This window comes from Cheilinus undulatus, linkage group 6 (assembly GCF_018320785.1).
Source record: "Cheilinus undulatus linkage group 6, ASM1832078v1, whole genome shotgun sequence".
NCBI lineage: Eukaryota > Metazoa > Chordata > Actinopteri > Labriformes > Labridae > Cheilinus > Cheilinus undulatus.
Window position 1 is genome coordinate 36,602,317 of NC_054870.1, and position 21,322 is coordinate 36,623,638.

Consider the following 21,322-nt stretch of genomic DNA (forward strand, 5'->3'; position numbering starts at 1 on the left):
ATGTAATGTAGACATGCAATTCCACACAAACACATTCACTTCAGTCACTGTGGTATCAAAGTTTAGCCTTCTAAATGACCAAGAAAACTTAGAAATTTAACCAACTGTGTTGCTGAAGAAGTATATAGCCTTTTGGTATATACTTAGCTGAACACTATCCTTTGTAGATCTGTGGTATCGGGGATGTAGAAAGGTTTTCCAATTTCAGGGTTCCAACTTTAACATTTGTGCTTCCAACTTTCCAATTAAATTCAAAATGGATCATTTGAAGCTGTCCTTCAGAAATTATACTAAAAAAGGCATCAAAGCATTTTCCTATCTGACATGCATATCTGCACAACCATGTCACGTCTTTGCTCTCAAAAACATAAAATCAGTGCTGCAAAATCACAATTTTTTTGCTCTTGCATAGCTAGAGTTAAGGTCTAATTGGTTTTAGGTTAGAAAGACTTGGTCGGGCATGGGGAGAGGAGCCTTAAACTATGAGATGTGAAATTGTAACAAAGAATTAACTTTCCATCTTTTACCAACTCTAGACCAAACAATTCCTATGAATTCTGAATAGATAAGCAGTCTTCAGCACTTGATTTGTTCATTTACATAGCTTATAATAATAATCTCATATGCACCCTGCAGTAATTCATTCAGCTAAGCGGGGAACATACACCAGTGAAATGTTGCAACAACACATCGCGCCTGATCAATCAAGCTCAAATGCGTAAAAAATTTCCCAAAGGTTTTGGGAAAACAAACAACATAATCTCACGGCTGCTTTCTCACAACAAAATCACTCCCACAAATACCCAAACAATCGGCCTGCAGACAGTTCAGAGCTCCACACTTTGATCTAATTTGGCTGATGAGTCTTGGCATCTTTTATTTCACCGGCTCTGCCTCTTGAACCCTTGCAATCAATGTGAGCTCTGTCTCCGTCTCCGGCCCTCGCCACGTCTGCCGCAGAGCCCGCTCTGTTTCGCTGGGGCCTGTGGGGAGAGATGGCTCTTTCCCGACACCATGATAGCCTCATTAGCTGCTTCCCCCGTCATTGTTATTTTACAACAGGACTGTGTGTTGCGATTCCTCATTAAGATAAGGGCTGTTATATGGAAAAGGGGGGATGCAACCCTGTCAGCCCTATGAACCTTATGCCAGGAAATCAGGCAACGTAACTGACTGTTTTTCCCATAGAAATCCACAGCAGGTTCCTCGGCTCTCTTTGTTTCTGTGGCAGCTGTAAATGTGGACTCAGACTGAGGAAGTGCAATTACACTAAATACCCTCATCTTATAGAGACAAATGCCAGATAAGGTTTAACAATGTAAGGTTTTAACATATGATCAAATCATTAAAAAGAATGGTTGACATGAATCTCAGACATGTACAGAAATATTCTAATGAGTGGGCTTTCCATTTAATTGGATGGACTGAAAGTTTGTCTCATGAACAGTAAAAGTATGACATAAATCTGAGAGAAACCGAGTCAAAATAAAGGACTGAGTGCAGATGTTCTCTTCTTTGGTTAATTATATCTACATGTAGTCTGTTTTAGTCTTTAAAGTTAAAGCAGCTCTAAAAGTCGAGCTCCGAGGTTGAATTGGGTCCAAAACAACCAACATTTGTAGATTCATTTAGATGTCAACAAAGATCATTCTGTTAGTGTATTAAAGCAGAATTTATCGACTGAGCGTGACAATTTATGATGTCATGCATGATACAATAAGACATGATATGATGTGATGCAATTGGATACAATGCCATGCAATGTAATGCAACATAATATGATTCAATACAATATGATACAATACAATATGAAAGGGAACAGTTTGATAAGATAGGATACTTGTGATCGATACAATATGATATGACAGGATTGATACGTTTCAACACAGTAGGACAGTTCAGTCCAATTTGAGATGATGCGATACCATACAACACAGTATGTTATGACAATTCAATTTGATTTGATATACGATATGATATAGTATAATACGATTTGATTCAATACGATTCAACAAGATACAGCATGACAAGATAGGATACAATGTAATGCAATATTATTGCACTTCCCTGCTTTAGAATACGTGTATTGTGTATCTCAGGGATGTAATGATAACCTGGAAATTAACTTGACAATTGCTCCAAATAAGGATGATTTAAATCAATTCACCAATAAAACAATAAAGCATTTTTGTTTTCAATATGTTGCAATTCAGTAGGGTACTGTACAATACGATACAATGCGATACGATACAGGATGATAAGAGGATATGATTCTATATGTTACAATACAGATTTGTATTATTCAATATAATACGAAAAGGCACACTTCTTCTCCTCTTGAGAATAAGAGTATTTTGCTTGATTCAACCGATTCAGATATAGCCAATTTAAATCAACTCACCAATAAGAAAAAGCAAATTTTTCTGTTTTTAACCAGTAGAGGGCGCTATCTGATTTGGTTTCTCATGTGCTATGTCGGTTGCTGAGGAAGAGTGACATCCGAACATGGCAAAGATTTTTTTGTGTATTCTTAAAAAATGTATTTTGTACTTTTTATGCCCCTATTTGAGAGACAAGACAGGGGAGTGAGTAAGAAATCAGGAAGACATGGTGAGAAATGACTTGTTGGAAGGAACCTAGGCCCCTTGTCTCGGCACATGCAGCACGACCTAATTGTTCAGCCAGATAGTGTCCCAGTCAAATTAAGATTTGATGGTTTGGAATGTTTCTTGTTTCAAAGTTGGGGGGGGGGTTGAAGCATATGAGCAGACAAAAACTGTGCAAATATTGCAAAAGACTGACAACACTAAGAGTACACCAAACATGATGCAGCATGTAAAACAGCGCCAGGCTGCAAAGCTTGAGAAACAAAAGCATATTAATAATGAAGAAAACTGGAAACACTGCTAGTCCAAACAAGTGCTAAAGCTATAAAAATGTACATGCAGAGGTGCTGTAAGGATTTGGTTTGATGATTAACAGGTCAGGGCTATTGTAGAGACCCAAATGTAATAAATGTAAATGAAAACTTAAATGATTTGACACAATGTTGAGAAGATATAAGTGTCTTTTAAAGGCTTTTTGCAAATTAATGCCAGAAACAGACTCGGCAACTCTTGTTCTAAGAAGATTTTCAATTAATGTTTATTAGATCTTTATAAGAGTTCTACAATCATAAAAAACTTTGATAAGATTGTATCATGAACCCAGTATTGTGGTATCTATGCATCATGAGTTAAGCGTATCTCTACATCCCTCTTGTTTTTATGCCCTTGGAATCTCTTAAATGAACCTTCAGCATGCATCCAGTTTGTGTTTGTTTTCATTCACACCATCTTTGTTATGAAGATGACATTGCACCCAAACTTAAGGACATGACCCTGACCTTAAAGACAAAACTGAGGGCACCAGACCTGAAGAAAAGGCAAACTCTGTTTACATTGTATCAAATACCTTCTGTGTACAACTGCTAGCTTCTGTTTTCTCAGCCCCTCAGCAACCGTTGTCAAACAGACAACAGGTTACGATGCAACAACAACCGCTACAAACGCTGCGTTCGAGACCACTGAACTCTGAAACTAATCAGACATGGTGTTGCTTATTGTCCTGGAGACGAGGCAGAGCCTGGGTAAAGGGAGCCTGTCAAATCACAGGCTCTGATGATGGAGATGGAAGATAAACTGGAGGGTCCTTGGGGACTCTTGCTCCCCAGCAAACACATCTCTGAGGCGAGTGGAGACGCTATAGAGTTCTCTAACATCTGTCTGTGCTGCGTCCACAGACCCCATCAACCATAGAAATGAACTGTTAAGAACCTGCAACAGTCCTCAGAGTGATGCGTTCAGATATAGCTGCAACAGCCTGCTCTCGAGTGGGCATTTCATTTTTAAACGTACACCGAGGAACTTCTGAGTGCAAACCATTAAGGGCAGAACTCTTGTTTTCAACGATGATATTCCATCTACAGAGAACTTTTCATCCCTGCAGCATGCTTAAGATCACTGAAAAACCCTTTTTTTCAGTTCACAATCATATTTGCATCCAATACTATCAGCTTACCCTCTACTTTAACTCTCTTGCATTGTGGAGAACCAAATGAAACGTACTCATGATCAATGGCAGTTGCATTCAATTGTAGGTGGAGGATATTTGAACGGTTAAATAGCTTGAATTCCCCATCCATTAGTTTAGTCATTCATTATCAAATGTGTGCTTAAAGGTTAGTGTGCTGTTGTGGGAGTTGATATAAACATTAATTTCCAAGCTGGAGGCTCTGAGCTCAGACAAGCCGTTAGTCACGAGGCCACACACCAGGCGCTGCAGGTTTGGTGTCTGCTCTTTGTTTTCCATCCAGCAGAGAAAAGGTGGCATAGCCAAGTCCCAAACTGAGCTTACTTCAGAACAAATTAATCTGAAATAAAGCTTTTTGCACCTCTTCTCCGTTATCATAGGGAGAAAGACATAAAACCGACAAATACTACTGGATCTTCCTGTCTGCTAGAGTCATGGTAAGCCATTTAAGCTTGGTTTATACTTCTGTGTGGAATCTATGAATCTACACCGTAGTGGGCTACACTGCTGAAAACAGTGCATTGCTGTGTCTGCATTGCTCTGCAAAACTTCACCCACACACTACTGGGCAGTGCAATTTTTATGCCAGTCTCTGGTCTTACTGCCACATTTCTTGCTAGTTTGTGTAGAGTAAACCATAATTATACTACAGTTAAAAGAGAGAAGATATTTGAAGTAAAGGTGCTGAATCAGCTGAGGCAGGCTATTTGCCCACACATATAAGACGCCGCAAGAAAATCTGACTAATTTTATCATTGTCTTCAGCCATCCTCACTCTAGAGCAGTGGTTCTCAACTGGCGGGTCGGGACCCAAAAGTGGGTCACAGAGCTGTTGTGAATGTGTCAGAGCACTTCTACTCTATCAATTGAATTTCTGATGACGGAAAGTAAGTAACAATTTCTTTGCAGATTTTTCCCTGAAATGTTCAAAGGTCACATATTATGCAAAATGCACTTTGTCAGGCTTTTCTAGCAAAAATATGTACCCCTGGCCTGTCCACAATCCCTCCAAGAATCAGAAAAAAATCCACATTTTCAGGAAATGTGTGCTGAAACAAGCCCTTCTCAGATTTTTCCCCTCATGATGTCATGTGGAGAGTTAGCACCGCCCCCAGGTTCCGTTGGCCCTTCCCACCCTCCTCTCAGCCAGGAGAGCCACATCCATTAAGCCACGTCCATTGCCTGAGAAGGGTGTGGTCAGGGGCAGAGTCGAACAGCTCATTTTTGATACTTTTTTGCAAATTTAAGAAAAATGTAACAAGGAACAAAGGACTTTCCCCTTAAACTTTCATCTTCCTTGTCCAGTTGTATTCCAGGATTTTTCAGTGGAAATGTTGGGGGATTTTATGGAGTGTTCCTGGAAAGGTTTGGGGATTTTATTTAGGAGGTTTTTATTTCAGAAACTTTGATAGTTCACCAGAAATTTTATTTTATTTTTTATTTTTTCTAATTTTCTTGAGTCTTTTTGTTCTTATATTTCTTTTGGGGTCAAAACCGCATCATCTTATATTGAGTGAATCTGACTGATTAACAAATAAATCTGAAATTTGAGTCATGGTTTCTTATAATGGAACTTGTGGTGGGTCCCAAAGTTAGACCAGTTGAGAACCACTGCTCTAGAGTACTGAAAAGCCTGTAGACATTATTGGCAGTAACCCACTGGACCCAGCACAGGGCCTGTGGTCTGCCTCCTTTAGATGCATAGTTACACTTTTTAGGAGGGGCACCTATGCTACATGCATAGTCCTATGCTGGTTCAGGACTATGCAGATCTACTTTGTATGCTGGGACGTAGATTCAGTGCAGAGGCATAAATCAGGCTTTACATCCAGTCTGCATAAAGGCAACGAGACTCATTCAACTCTAGTAGCTACAACACTTTACTTTCAATCCTTTTATATGCATTTGAAGATGAAAATGGTGCTAAACAACGTTGTTCCTACAAGATGCTATAGAGCATTATGCAAGCAAGCAAGCTAAGGTAATAAGGCAGCAAGTTAGTAGCCATTAACCAGAGCTACAGTGGCTACTAGTGGTGGGCAGCTGTGTTACAGTCTAGATTTGGACCAGGATTTGGACCTGAACTTAAGCCAGATATGAATAATTAGGTTAAATGATTAGTAATGCTGGCGCTGACATCAGAGGTTTTGGACTCTGGAAGAAGAAGCACTAATATGTGCTAAAAAACAAAATCTTCACAGGTTCAAGCAAGAATTCCTTTTAAAATAATTGTTGCCAATAGTGGGTTCTTTTTCACAAAATAGTAATTAAAAATGGTTCAACTGCCATATTTTAGACCTAAGGATGTTCTCTTGTTCTGCTGAGACACCAGTGGTGTGCCACTGTGCCTTAAATCTTTCTGCAATTTGTTCTGCCCCCCCCTTAGGTATCTGTGTCTTTCACACAGTTAGTGTAAACAGAGGACACAAAAATGGCCGACATTGCTTTCGCTCTGGCGCCCTTGGAATGCAAAACTGAGCACTTCATTAATCATTCATCTTTAATAGATTATGCAAATTCCAGGACATAAAAATCAACAAGATCAATAACTGTATGAATTTTAATTGGGAGCAGAAAACATTTAAAGAATGAATATAATCTCGTAGCTCCATCCAATATGAGAGCATAATTTATTGATAATTGGATCCCAGCCCAAGTGAGGAAGGTAATTTAGCATTTTCCAGCCTTGGCATACATTCCTATTTACAGGGTTTACTAATGGTTGAAAAAATAATATTATGCACTGACAATCTACATCCAATCAAATGCCTCATGCATACTTTGCATAGTCGTTAAAATTAAGTCATAAAAGTTTACTGGAAATTACTTCTAGGCTTAATTTGGTGCTCAGAATAAATACATGTTTTCTAATTCAAGCTAAAACATGTTGTCAAACTTCACTTTAAGAAAAGTTTTGCTAGTCCGCCTCCTCATTATGCAATCTGTGGCCCTCACATGTATCGCTTTAGGAGGCCCTGGGGCCCCCAGGTGGCTTGAAGGCCACCTGCTATGAGTGTGCTCCCCGGAGCGAGACCGCTTTCATAGGAGGAGCCCGGCTAAAAGACAAAAACACACCTTTCTTCTCCTGAGGCCCAACTTTCTGGGGCAAATCTACCTCCCACATATTCAGGAATAAAAAAGGGGTCTTTCTTTTCCCGTAGTTCTGCACCAGGGTCCAGGACTGGACTATAGGGATCATTTGAGAAGGGCTGAGGCAGTTTTCAATCACGCCGTCCTCCTCTTTGCTCTCTCTTTCTTGCACACACACACCCACACACACACACACACAGTGGACTCATTGACTCCCATGCCCACTGCATAATTATGGGCGTTTTATTAAAAGGCTGCTATATTATTCTCTAGTCAGTAAACCTAACCTCTCCAGGGAAAAGGCCTCAGCAGAAACAATATTTCAATTAACCAGGCAGACATCAAGCTCGACAGCAGAGCAAAAGAAGCCACAGTGCAATACAAGGTGGGTTATATGATACAGATAGTTAATACTACAAGATATTTAATACACTGCACCTGCTATTACCTACTGGCTCATTCTTTAAAAACAAGAGCCGGTTAACAGGTTGGAAAAAAACAGTAATTTCAGTTCTTCTGTATCGCTCTATCTGTTTCTCCCCAGCATGAGGCTGCCAGCCAGCCAGGCTGCCACTCCAGCCGCTGTCAATCAACAGGCTATCATAGCCTTTGATGACAACGTCGTGTCGTGGCGAGAACAGCAGCTGTCTCTCATGAGAAGTGCTCCCAGTCAATCTGTTAGCGGGCCAATCCAGGCTAACACAAAAGCCAGTTAGGAGCAGTTGTGTGAGAAGGCCTGTAGGATTTAATGGGCTCAGATGATATATCGGCTTGCTCTGTACCGCAGAAAATAAACACACAGAGTGCCGCAAAAAGTGGTCTGAAGGAGTTTTTTTTCACCAGGTGGTGGGAATTTTATATGGCTGGATAATGTGTCCACCATAACGGAGTGATAACCCAATGATGATGCAGTATTAAGATGACAGTTTTTCATATTATTTCTAGCTCATAGGAGACCAAATTTAGGACATTTTAATGTTAATCCAAAAGGAAGAGTGATTATGGACACCATCATTCAGTATTATTTAGTAAGAAAAGACTTTCATTATTGGGCATGCAATATTTTCAATATTTTCAGGTAGTCTCGTACCTTGTAGTACATAAAATAAGTTATTTTGACAGTTTGCAAAAGTATGCATCTGGAATCTAATCTGTGAAAGTCAGGGATGTAAGAAGTCAGTAGAACTTGAGCAATAATCGAAAATATTAGCATACTCCTACTTAAATTCACTTGTGAATGGAGCCAAAGAACAATTTCTGGAAATGTTCTACAGCATGCTTTTGCTGTTTTTAGTTGGTTTTCCTTTTGTTTAACTCCTGCAGAACCTTTTGGGAGACACTATGCAACAGTATGGAAAGTCTATGCAGTAAAAGCAGGGCAAAATAAACCACAGTATCCATGTCAAAAGCTCTGAGCAGTTGTACCCGACCTGCTGCAGCTGTGTTTTATTCTTTTAGGGATCAATCTAGCGTGAGTCAGATTGTACCTGTCACAACAGAGTAGCTCTGGGAGACACTGGAGGCGAGCTCGGAGCTGGCGCTGGTGGAAAGGCTTGGCTTTACATCTTCTAGGCCAGCGTTCAGGGAGGGGAGCGAGTATTCATTGGCCTGTGGACAAATACACAACAAATGCAAAAATATGTCAGCAGAAGAAAGCACATGTCAGAGAGTGAGAATCAAAAAACAGTAATTTATAACACAAAGTAATTTCACATTCCTCCAGATTGGGGCATGATCCTGTTAATTTCACTTATGCAGAGGCTACAAGCCTATTTTGGGTGCTAGATTTAAGGCAGATTTCCCTTTTAAGGAGACATTATATGAATTATGCCTGATGGAAACCCCTGGTGTATCTCAAAAAGCTGCATGTGATCCTCTCACTGTGTTTGCTTCTGAATATTTCCTGTGAATTCTGTGAACAACACCCCCCCCAACCCGTCCTGTCCCTGCTCCCCATGCTTTACCAAGACCTATGATGTATGCATGCATTAGGGCTTGTCTGAGGAGAAGGCAGGAAGGGAGAGAGGGATGAGAGAGGGATTGGGCGAGGAGTGAAAGGACGGGGTGTCAGCTGGCTCTTTGTGCTCCACTGCAGTCATCCCTGTGACCAGTCAAGGGAGGAGACATTCAGGGCTTTGTTACAGGAGAGACATGTGGTGTGCTTTTTTAAAGGGGAGTACAACCTCAAAATCTGCCTTTGTGCATTGTTTATAGGATGAACACATAAAAAGGGTTAATAAGATGATTTTAAAATATATATTCTGGTTTATACCTAACATACTTTACAAGTTTTCAAACTTGTTTTTTTGAGGATTTCATTGCAGTTCTTTAACTGTGATAGTATGTGTGCAGCTGCAACCATTGTTTATGTTTCTCAATTTAGTAAATGCAGCGTTACCAGCCGATACATTATGAAATGATACCATGGGATATAATATGATACATTACTAGGGATGTACTATATTATTAGTCTGATGTTGGTATTGGCAGATGTCAAAATTTCTGCCGATATTTACATCAGATAATTTGTCTGTGTATGTCAGCATATTGACTGTAAATGTTGTCCATATATACTAATAAATTAGTGGAGTTTAGACTGAACTAACAGACCTTTGTCAGTTGAGGTCTTTTTCTTTATCTATCCTCATTATTTAAACTTGAAAGTGTTTTTAAGGACTAAAGTTTGTGTCCTTGGTCATTCTCAAACCTTACAATGTGTCCAAAAGGACAGAAATTTCTTGTCTGGAAAGCATATTTAAATATGGATATTGGCATTGGCTAAAATGAATGTGTAAATATCGGCATATCGGAAACTGGCAAAAATCCAATGTCGTGCATTACGATACCATACGATACTTACAAACCTTGCCTTGCCCTGACTTGGTGGTATGATACTATATGGTATACATTACATTCAAATTTAAGAAATTTTGCCTCGTCTTTCCTTTCCTTGTAGAGACAATATGATACGAACAATTTGATGCGATACAATACCTTACCTTTCCTTGCTCTACCTTGCCTATATGTCCTGATACAATTCAATATAATACTTGGAAACTTTGCTTAGTCTTGCCCTGCCTTGCCAACATGATACAATGCGGTACAATATCGAAACGATATTGATATACGATATGATACCTTACCTTTACTTGCCCTGTCTTGCTGATATGATATGATACAGACACGGTAACGATCTGTCAAATCGATATATGATACAATATGGATTTGATATCAATACGATATCATTCCTTGTCCTGCCTTGCCAATATCATACAATATTGATATAATAACAATAAGATAACAATACAATATGATACAATACACTACTATGCAATATTGATATGATACAGTATCGATACAATATGATACCTTACCTTTCCTTGCCCTCCCTTGCTGATATGATTAGATATAGATACAATAACAATGCGCTAACAATACGCCAACAATATGATACAGTATCAATATAATATGGTAGGATAAAGTACAATATGATACTATCATACAATACGGTAAACTTGCTTGTTCTCATACGGATGTTTTTATCAGACTTGAATGCCTCACTCATAAAGATTTATCCACATTTGTACAAATACCGAAATGAAAATAGTGTAAAAAAAAAAAAACGAATGTGTGAAGAGCATTTAAATGCCAACACAGATCAGTATAATATGATATATTCAAAGCACAATAGTTATCACTGATATTTTCGTCCAATATCAAACTTAAGAAGTAGAAAATTCTGTGTGCCCTCCACATTCTATTTTAATTTATGGTGAAAAAAAATCATTTTCAATTTTGATTGAAATGTGTGCAACTCATATGATCTTTTTTGATATTTTAAAGTTTCTTTATTAGTAAATGCAGAATTTGCTGTTTCATAATACTGTAAAATTGCTCTTTGTAAGGACATGATTTGCACATGTTCCACTTAATAAAGAACAATGCCAACCAAAGAGATAAGAATTACACTTGTGTGAGGATCAAACTAGTCTCTTTAGTATTTCTTCTCTTTAATCTGGGGTTAAGTCTCTGCAGGCAGCTGTGATAAATCCTGTTTGTTAATGAGATGACACTTCCTGACCCGACTCTTCTTCCTCTTCTTCTTTGAAAGGATAAGTGTGTGTGCACACATTTGTGTCTGCGAGTGTTTGTATCAGAGTGCATCTGTTTGTCTCAATGGGCCCGGGGTCCCACTGGGGCAGGCTGGTGACCCCGGACTTGTCTGCCTCTATCCCAGATAAACTCTAATTGTCTGCTTACAACTGTTCCCTGGCACTGGGCTGGATGTTCTTCTCTATTCCGCTGGGCCTCCGCAGCACAAGAGCCATTTTGTCATGCAGATGGGCTGTGGGCAAGGCTGGGCAGGGCTGGGCGGAGGGCGAGTGGCGAGCACAGAGGGGCCTGAATGACCCGACCACATGGCTGCCAGAAGTGTGGGAGGGATGAGGCCTATTCAGCCTGGCCTCTTCAAAATGGCTTTTTAATGCCCTGACGCAGACACCAGACAAGCCCCTAATAGCCTAATATCCCACCTTTTCACCACTTTAAGAAAAGGAGGGGGTGTTGGAAACAGGGAGAAAAGAGGAGGCTCGCAGTGTGAGTGGAAAGCAGCCTGATTAATATTACATTAAATTAAAACTGATTTTTCTGGACTATTCTGATGCCGTTTTTCTACCCCCTCCTCCACCTTCTCCTCGCCTTTTTAATACCTTCTCCTCCAGTCTTTGTGATTGCAAGTCATTTCCAATTCGTTTTGGTATTGATCTTGCCGTAGAAATCACTTTGGTAATTAGCTGCATTAGGGGCTGTATAGCAGGCTGAGGGGCTGTCCCTCTGATTTATCGCCGCTGTAATTCCCCGCGATCGCGCAGAGATGAAAATGAACTCAATTAGGGCACTGCTAAGGCTGCATGGGCACCCACATAGAGTTCCAATGGAAAAATTAATAGTCCTCTTGTTGTTTAACAGTCTAATGAATGTAAATAAAGGTTATCCGCTGTAATAGGGTATAGGCTCATAGGTTGCATTGAGAAAGAACTTGCAAAGAGTAATCTATGTACCAGATACTCCACAAAGACTCAGTATGTTTCTTCATTTTTGCTTTTTGGGCACATTTAAAGAAGAGAAAGCAGGATCTGGTGCAAAATCTGTACATGTTCAGGTGTAAAATAGAAATCTTTGTGGTCTACCTGTTCAGGTTTGATGTGTTCTGAAGTGGGGAAGACATCTGGGTAAGACGGGCGTTCAAACACACGGTCCAAGGCCTCCAGCTGCTGCTGGGTGAAGGCGTCTGCTCGCAGGTGCTTCCTTAAACTCTCCACACTGCCCTGCGAGTCGCTGCCAGGGCCTGAGCCATCAGAGCCATCTACAAATAAAAGAGGGAGAGGAAGGAGGGAAGAGAGGAGAAAGGCGACAACATCTGCATCAGGGCATGGCTATAGTCTTCATTCTTTATTTTATAAGTGGAAGAAGCATGAGGAGGAATTTGTTTTGAGCTCAAAGGGTATGAGAATGATGGCGGATGAGGAGCAGGAGTAAATTCATGGAGACCCACCAGCATGTCTGCCTTTTATCTCCCTCTCTGTCTTCCCCTCACACACATATACACTCACTCAAGCAGCTCTACACCTCCCCACCACCACTCCTCGCGGCCACCATCAGCACGGTCATCATGTGATAGGTCTATGGTAATTGATGGATTACCTTCAGTGCAAATATATACTTGTAAGGGAGAGCGTGCGTTTCAGGAGGAGAAACTGGGGCTACCGATTACATACAGAGCCTCTCATTCTGCCGGCGGGAAATGGAGAGCCATTATTTAACTGCACTATTTCCTCCTGAACATATTACCCTTCCCTCTCTCTGTCTCTCTCTCCTTTCCCCCCTCGCATATTGCCTGTCTTCTGGAAAACAGAATGGAGTGGGGACGGCACTCAGGGCCGAATGAGGACGGGGTGTCGAGGGCAAGCGTATGCATTTCCTCACTTGGTCACACTCTATATAAACAAATGAGTCCATGCTTCCCTCGTTCTGCTGATCTCTGACCCTATCATCTCAGCCGCAGCGGCTGCAGCTCTCCCTCTCCTCCCTCATCAACACCAAACAAAAAAAAAAAAAAACAACGCTGCAGCTAAAACCTCCAGCCGGCATCCCTGGAACTTCCACTCCACTTCCCGCCTCTTGCCGCCCTCCCTTTCCTCCCTTTTACCCGGCCGCCAACAGCGGATGAGGGCTTTAGCTCCCATACAAATCTGTCATTCTAAATTTGCAGCAGATTATGTTCTCTCCTGGGCGAGCCGGCGGTGATATATGATATGCAAGGCCGCTATTGATTGCCTGATCCGCCGGCAGAGGAGGGGAGGCGAAATGAACTTGGAATGAACATCATGCCTCAACTCATTGTGCGTATAATACTCTACTTAATCCCACATTTTTCTGTGCTATGGAATTCAATTGATCAATCATGTTCCACTGATGGTACCATTTCAGGGGCGTTATTGCCATTCTGCTCGGCTGCTTGACCTTTTTTCAATGGCTGAGGCCAGAGGATGAACCCGAGTCGCACCAAGAAATAGATCCATGGAGAGAATGGAATAGAGGGCTGCAATTGGCTATGAGTCTACATTTGAGCGTCTGTGTTTCACTGCTACTGTAGCTTTGTCTAACATTTATAAAGGAATCGAGTTTTTCTGCTGCCACGTGAAGGTTTTTAAGCACAGTTTTTCTTTTCCCCCTTGGGGTGGAGGGGCAGTACTGGTGTTGCTGTATGAAACTCGATTGTTGTCTGTGGTACAGAAGAAAATGGAGTCATTAATTACCTCGTATCAGCTGGTCTGAGAATAGAGGCAAGCTGGATCAATAGCAACTGTTTGTCATTCAATGTGTAGGAGCATGCTTATACTCAGCTCCCCCTCGTACACTTAATCAGGCCTACTGAACGGGCTGCAAAAGGAGAAAAAAGCCCTCATAGGATGATTTTTTGAGCTATTTTTGTGATTTTAACAAACAAACAAAAATCAAAAACTGGGTTTTGGAAACTTTAATGGATTGACAGACTTATTAACACAAGAAAATCTTACTTTTTAATTCTAAAGTGCTGTTTAATACTTGTTATATTGGTGGTAAAGGACCTAATTTTTAATCAGGATTTTGTTCCCTTTTAGCTAGACTTGTCCAGATACTAGAATTTTAAACTTTATACAATACTAACAAAAATAAAAGGATATTAATACCTGATTTGATACTGTGGAATCAGAAATAAAAGACCTATATGTCCTAATTTGGGCACTTTCTTGTTTTTGATGACCAAAAATTGCATGCAAACTCCTGCACACTGCTGGAATTGTACCAATTCAATGGCAGTGCTTCAGCACCAAAATGTTGTCAGTGTCTTTGTGCAATTTAGACCTTTTGCATGTAATCACCCTAATTTTTTAATCGATTTATCCCTTTCTTATACACGTGCCTTACTACTATATTAATGGCATTTTTAAAGCTTTAAAGCTACCAATAATAAAACAACAGTGACTGAGTCATAATCATACATGGGGTGCCAAAAATGTATCAAAGTATCACAAATTTTGAAAGCCTTACTTTTCACATCCCTAAAGTTACAAATGTAAATTGATTTCAAATTTATGTGCTCAAAAATTACTGATTTGTCCTTTGAATGGGAAAACTAGTAAATCATTTATTTCCAGAGTTCGCCATTAGAGCTTCATGTTTGACATATATCATAAGATAGCTGCAATAAATCAGATTCATCCTTTGACAGTCAGCGTGTCAAGTGGGGTGTGAAGCCCGACTGTCAGATTGTGAGTGTGTATAACTGTGTGTGTGTCTCATTGACTGCCTTGTTTCATTTTCACTGTGTTTCTTCAAGCCCTCTGGGTGTCTCAGCAGGTATCCTCTTATCTCTCCCACAGCACCAGCTGACTGCGTCTCATCGTTTTAACACCAAAGTGTGAGGAGATAAAAACAAGACTCTCCAACAGTGACTCTCTCACATCCACCCCTAAAGAAGCTCCTTCTCTGATTTAGACTTTCTTTGATCAGATTTAACAGACACACGGTTTGACCTTATCAAACTATGTAAATAAAAAATTAAAGCTCCTGTAAGAAACTTTTAGCTTTTAGTCAGACCAAACAATTAGAGAACAGCCTTTATCAAGTTTTTCTATGCCAAAGATTCATTTTGAGACATTTTATGTAAAGGAGAATACTAACACTACCTTCATGTATACAGGACAATGCAATGCTTAAATGGCCTGCTTTATCCACAGGGGGCACCAAAATCTTTAATAGAGTAAATTATTGCAATAGGGATTAGGGTTGAGTATTGAAATCTAGTATCAACATAGTACCGCTAACCAAAAAAAAAATCTCCCTCTCTTCAGTATTTAGCATTGTATGGGTGGACTTGTCACCTTTTTATGTCTTTGATTTTATAATTGTGATGTCTGGTTTGACCTCTCTGAAATCCACCATGCTGGGGGGCAGGGGCAGATCGCCTCACAGTTAGGTCGCACCAGATGTATGCGGGTTGAAGTCAGGATCATGGCACTGTCCCGCTGGCGACGCTCATGCCTGCTCTTTATGGGCTGTAGTCTGACGGTTGGACTTTGCATTTTTTTATATGCTGTTTTTAATCTTATGCTTTTGTTTTACATGTGATAAGATTGAATGAATCGATGAGCTGTTGATACAAGACATATTTCCAAACAATCAGACAATAAAGTATTATCTTAAGTCCAGCCCTTCTCCTTTCCTGCATGTCTCCCCCTCACTCTTCTTCCCTGTTTCCAGCTCTGTCAACTGTCCTTCTCTCTCTAAATAAAGGGCATCGAAAGCCCCAAAATATATATTAAAAAACTGCCAATCTTTTTATGGTTATACTTAACACTGTGCATCAACTTTATTTAGCCATGCTTCAGTTTTAGAAACACATTTTTAAATTCAAGAAATTAGGAGGAAGTATATCATCTGTGAATAGCGACCTAAAATTCACAACTTCAAGCTGCTATGGGCCGATATTTACAGATGATTTATTGGTTGTAAATATTGGCCGAAATCTTCCCATCCAACAATCAAGCCTGATGATATCAACGCATGTGTGATGGAGCAGTAGCGCTGGTGCTAGCATCCAGGCTAACCTCACTGATGAGGTGAAAAGTGTGTCAAACTATCATTGGGTTCTTATGTACGAATAACTCATGCCACTTTAAGACCGCTTGTCATCATTCTTTTCACCCATTTTTACAAAAAGAACAAAACAGCTTTTAATCAGTTTTGCCTCTTTAGCTGATTTTCACCATTTTTCAGCCCACTTTTTGCCTTTCTTAGCCCATTTTTGCAGCTGTTATCCCATTTTGGTCACTTTAAACTCATTTTTACCACTCTATAACTACTTTTTTTTTTTTAACACTTTTTCAGTCATTTTTTACCACCTTTTGCCTCTTTATGCAATTATTAAATCTATTTTCCCTTTAAGTCTTTTCAGTTAATTCCTTCTACTTTATTCGCTGATATTCTAACTAACTAAAGGCAATTTTGCTCAAAAAGGGGTTTACATTTAACCTTGCAAAGCAGATGCATACGCTGTTTCCTTGTTTCTCACTGGCGAATCCATCTTGCAAAGCTCCTGTCTGAACCGTTTGGGCCCGGTTAGAAAGTGACAGGACCAATCAGCAACAAGGGGCAGTACTTTCAGGCGCTGCGGAGTCGTGACTTAAGCAAGCAGCATCAAGAGGCCGGTGCAGTTATGGTGGAAGAGCTTAGCGTGGATGCTGCTAAAGCGCCAGTTTTATCAGAACTTTACGACATTTCTCATTAAAAGAAGAACAAAGAACAGCAGTGAGTTGTTTTCTTTCAAAAACGCAAAGAGTCGTGTACTGACATGTCTATAGTCGCCATGGTTCACGTTATTCCTCGGTAGCTGTGCACGTGCACCTTGGCCGCGGCTACGTCACATGTTTTGTTGCTCTGATTGGCCCGTAAAGATGTGACAGATAGAGTGTTCATCCAATCACCCTCCGAGTTTTTTCAGAGCTTCCTTGTCTGTGTTAGTATTCCTTGTTTCCCTTTCCCAAACATTTAGTATTGAAGGTTTTCCAGATGGATGTGTGAAACAATCCAGCTGGCGTGCAGGTTAGTTTAAATTTTGAAAAAGACTACACTGTAAGACAGCATAAATAAATCAATAGTTTCCTTTGTTGCTTTGAAAAGATAAGGTTATTATTCAGGTTAAATATAGTATATGGTTATCACAGATTAACTTTTCAGTGGACCATGATTTTGCTGACCTCCATGGGCCCCCCATTTGGCTGGGTCCCTGAAAGCTCTCCCCTTTATCCCCCCTTATGGGCAGCATTGCTACCAATACAAATAGTATAATAATATCAACCGATATCATGCTAACAAGGTTAATATATATAAAATATATAAAAACAAAAGCAGAAAAACTAGCCAACAACTCTGTTTGATGAATATATATAAATTTGAATGCTACAAAATTCAAGACCTTCTAGTCTTGTATATAAGACTTTTTAATACTTTTTAAAAGACTTAATTTTTGATTTATCAACTTTCAATACTTTTCAAGACTTTGTGGATTCTCTGCAGCCATTTGTACGCACATCTACATATCTAACCAATGACAGGAGCTACTGTGACAGACCACAATGGTATCAAACGCTGTTCTGTTTTGCTTTGTCTCTAAGGGGGATGTTAATGTCCTGCAGTGGCACGGTGGTACTTTATGTCCTTCTTTCATCTCCCCTGTTCCTGTGATAAGATAACTCAGAGGAGAGGAGGGGGGAGGGAGGGGAGTTGGGGGGGGGGGGGTGGCTTGTTTGAAAGGCAAATGAATTCCTCCACACCGCCTGGCACTCTCTCCGTAAATCAATGGCGCGGGGTTTCCCAGATCAGAGGCTGCGAGTCTTCCACTGATAGGTGAAATGATGCCATCGCAAATTGTGGATCATTTGTTGATGTTTTTTAAAAATGCAGTTATGCTTGGAAAAAAAAAGAGAGAGCGAGAGAGAGAGTGGGAGAGAGAGAGCGCAAACAAACTGGTATACCCAGAGGGTGAACACTCCTCCCCTGTAAGCTAGCTATATTTATGAAAGCTCTGAAGCGGAAAGGAGAGAGGTGGGTGGGTGGGTTGGGTGGGGGAGAGAGAGAGGCAGCAGCACTGCCATGGCTGTTAAGATCCTGTTATGTTGTGGCGTGTTTAAGAGCTTTATTAATTCGATTTAGCACCACCAACCAGTGTACTGACTGTCAGCAGGCAGAGGGATGCTCTTTTGATGTTTGCACTCACTGCAAGCACTGAGGCTGTGTTAACTCTGTTTAGAAGCACTAGTGATTTCATTTACTGATATTTTAAACAACAGATCTAAGCCAATGCAGGGAATTGACATAGAAGTATATTTAGTTACAGTTTTTGGAGGTAAAATCACAATAAGGGAGTGCCAGCCAATCAGACGGTGCTTTCTTGCATGTTTGTCAAAAATGTCCTAAAACAGACTGATTTGGACAAAAACTTGGGTGTTGTTTGAAATTCTCAGCACTTTGTCCAATCAAAATGCATGTTTATCAAGAGAGCTGGCAAAAAAGTAGACTTCTGCACTGCAAAATAAAGTCAATATAGCATTTTTTGAGGTTTGCATTGGACACAAGTGAAAATATTATTTCTCCTGTTTAAACTGAGTAATTTTCTGACCCAGATACTGTCAAAAATGCCCTAGTTACACAGATACTATTACAGCAAACCCTCTCCCTCCTCAGTGCAACTCAATTCTCATCTCTTTGTCCTCTCTCCTCTCATCCTTCTCCTCCTCTAGACCAGCCTGTCGTTTAGCATCGCCACCCCATGCTGCAAGTATTTGTGGAAAATGCAATTAACGTATCCCCTCTTTTCTCTCGCCTTTTCTCCCTCCTCAAGCTGAGTAATGCATCGCTCCATTAATTCTCGGCATCGCTGCCTGTAATTGACTTTTCTCTGACATGATTCCTCTCCATTGAGTGAATTCCCTCTCCTTATATTTTTGTGACGGGGTCTCTTTGTTTACAACTGTACGTGGGGTCTCACGCTGCCATGTTGCTGAATGGTTAACCCACCAGACTCAGAGAGAAGAAGGGCGGACGATAAGAGGGGAAATTAAATGTTGAAGAGGAGGAGCAGAAATAAAATGTGGATCCTTTTGTGTCCTCCTCTACTGTCGGGGCCCTAACAGCTTCTTGTCTCTGTGTTCCGCTCTGTGGCCCCTCTCAGACCTGAGCTTTTCTCTCCCCATCAGGGCCATCATGGTGCTCATGATTCCATTTATTTCTGCCTCGCTCTGGATGCATTTATTTTCTAAAGTGATCCTCTATTGACTCATTGTCATGGACTGGCTTGACTAGCCAACCAGTGTAGGCCCAGGTTCAAATCCATACACTAACTGATTTGAACTCCACAAACGGGTCGTGTGTGATAAAAGATACACAGCGAGCCATCTTCAAAAGGGGCCAAATATCAAATTTAAACAAATCAAAACAGCCACTGTATTCATTTTTTTCCTGCACCTTTTGAACAAGGTTGATATGACTCTCTCTTTTTATGACATGAATGAACAACCTGCTAGGCCGTATTTTTTCTCTCTCCTCGCTCACACACTCATAAGCTCCTTCTACACTCATCCCACACCCACGCTACAATCACAAGTTATGACCTTTGCTTTCTCCATCTAATTTATCACTGTAGCTCCTTGCTGCCTGCCTGTCCTCCCCAGGACTCCACTGGGCTCTGTCCCGGGCCCAATGAGAGAAACATACAGTTAGGTCACATCAACCTGACTGCACAGAGGAGTAAGGTCAGGAGTTACCTGTCACTGTGTGTGAGACAAGGAAGCTCTGAATTTACATAAACAACATCCTCTTTGAAAATGCATGATCTAAATGTACTCATGATGCAAGCTCAAACTTTTCAAAGGCCTGCACGGACTGTGAGCTCTATAATACACATTTGACAATCTCCCTGCAGTTGTCACCCAATCCTCTCTCTCTTTTCTTGGCTTCCACCTCCACCATAGGTTTAAATGACAGAGCGAGAGCATGCTGTACAACAGGCTAATTTCCCCACTTCACTATTAATGCATTTGGCAGGAACAACATTCCATTTCCTGTAATGAGATACACAAATAAATCTGGCTATGGATAGATTCAGGATGGTGGTGGTGGGAGCAGGAGGAGGAGAGGGTGAGGAGGGGCGTATGGGGGGGTGTGCATTGAGACGCATTCTCCCAGCACTGGCATAATTGGTATCGCTGCTTGCAGACATGCAAACCAATCTCTGCACAGATAGGGCTGAGACTCTCTCTTTTCCCCCCTTAAGGCTATTTCTTTTGTCTTTGCGATAGCTTGCACATCCAAGATAGAGGGAAGAGGAGGGAGGGGGGGGGATGTTAATTTGTGAATTAATAGCTTTTCTCTGCAGAATTGCAAATTCTTTTAAATGTCACTATGTTCACTACGCGAGCGAGGAGGATCTGAAGTTGCAAACAGATACTGATGCAGTGAAATGTGCACACACATTTCACTGCATCAGGTGTGTATAGTTTCTGTATATATAAATATATATACACATGAAGTTTGTCATAATAAAAGCACTAACTGCAATCAATTTTAAGATCCATAATTAGTGCAATTAATTTTTATAATCACATGGTCTTTTTCAGCACAGTTTGGTTAAACCTCTGCCAACAGTGATGTAAAATAAGCACACCACCTCTCCTTAATGTATCATTTTGGTAAATGGAAACCTCAAAGACAGCTCATTGGGCAAGTCAAAAGACATCTGCACCCTGTGATATCTGACATTCAACTTTTAACTGTTCCCTTATTTCCTCTTCTTGACATAACAAGTTACTTTTTCTATTGTAAAACTCATACCATAATCTTCAAGCTGACCAGAGTTTCTGTTTCTATCAAAATAAAAGCAGGTCTGTATCCAAACAGGAAGTCAATTCCTTTAAGTGTAAGATAGAACAGAAACAGTCTGCTTCTTAAAGTCTCATTTCACTTTTAAAAAAGTGACAGGCAGCTCATTGGACAAGTCAAAAGTCATCTAAACAAAATTATATCAATTTTTACATTTTTACTGTCCCCTTAATTTCTTTTC

The 21,322-nt window shown here is 40.5% G+C and overlaps 1 protein-coding gene across 15 annotated transcripts in view; it reads right to left on the minus strand.

The window, feature by feature from the left end:
- pax2a (paired box 2a) overlaps positions 1-21,322 on the minus strand; it is a 54,758-nt gene that overhangs the window by 9,930 nt on the left and 23,506 nt on the right. For all 15 annotated transcript variants that reach the window (XM_041789069.1, XM_041789070.1, XM_041789073.1 and 12 more), the window contains 2 exons: positions 12,351-12,526; positions 8,649-8,769 (listed from right to left, as the gene is read on the minus strand). In XM_041789069.1, the coding sequence (XP_041645003.1) occupies positions 8,649-8,769; positions 12,351-12,526 (297 nt within the window). The remainder of the gene's footprint in view (positions 1-8,648; positions 8,770-12,350; positions 12,527-21,322) is intronic.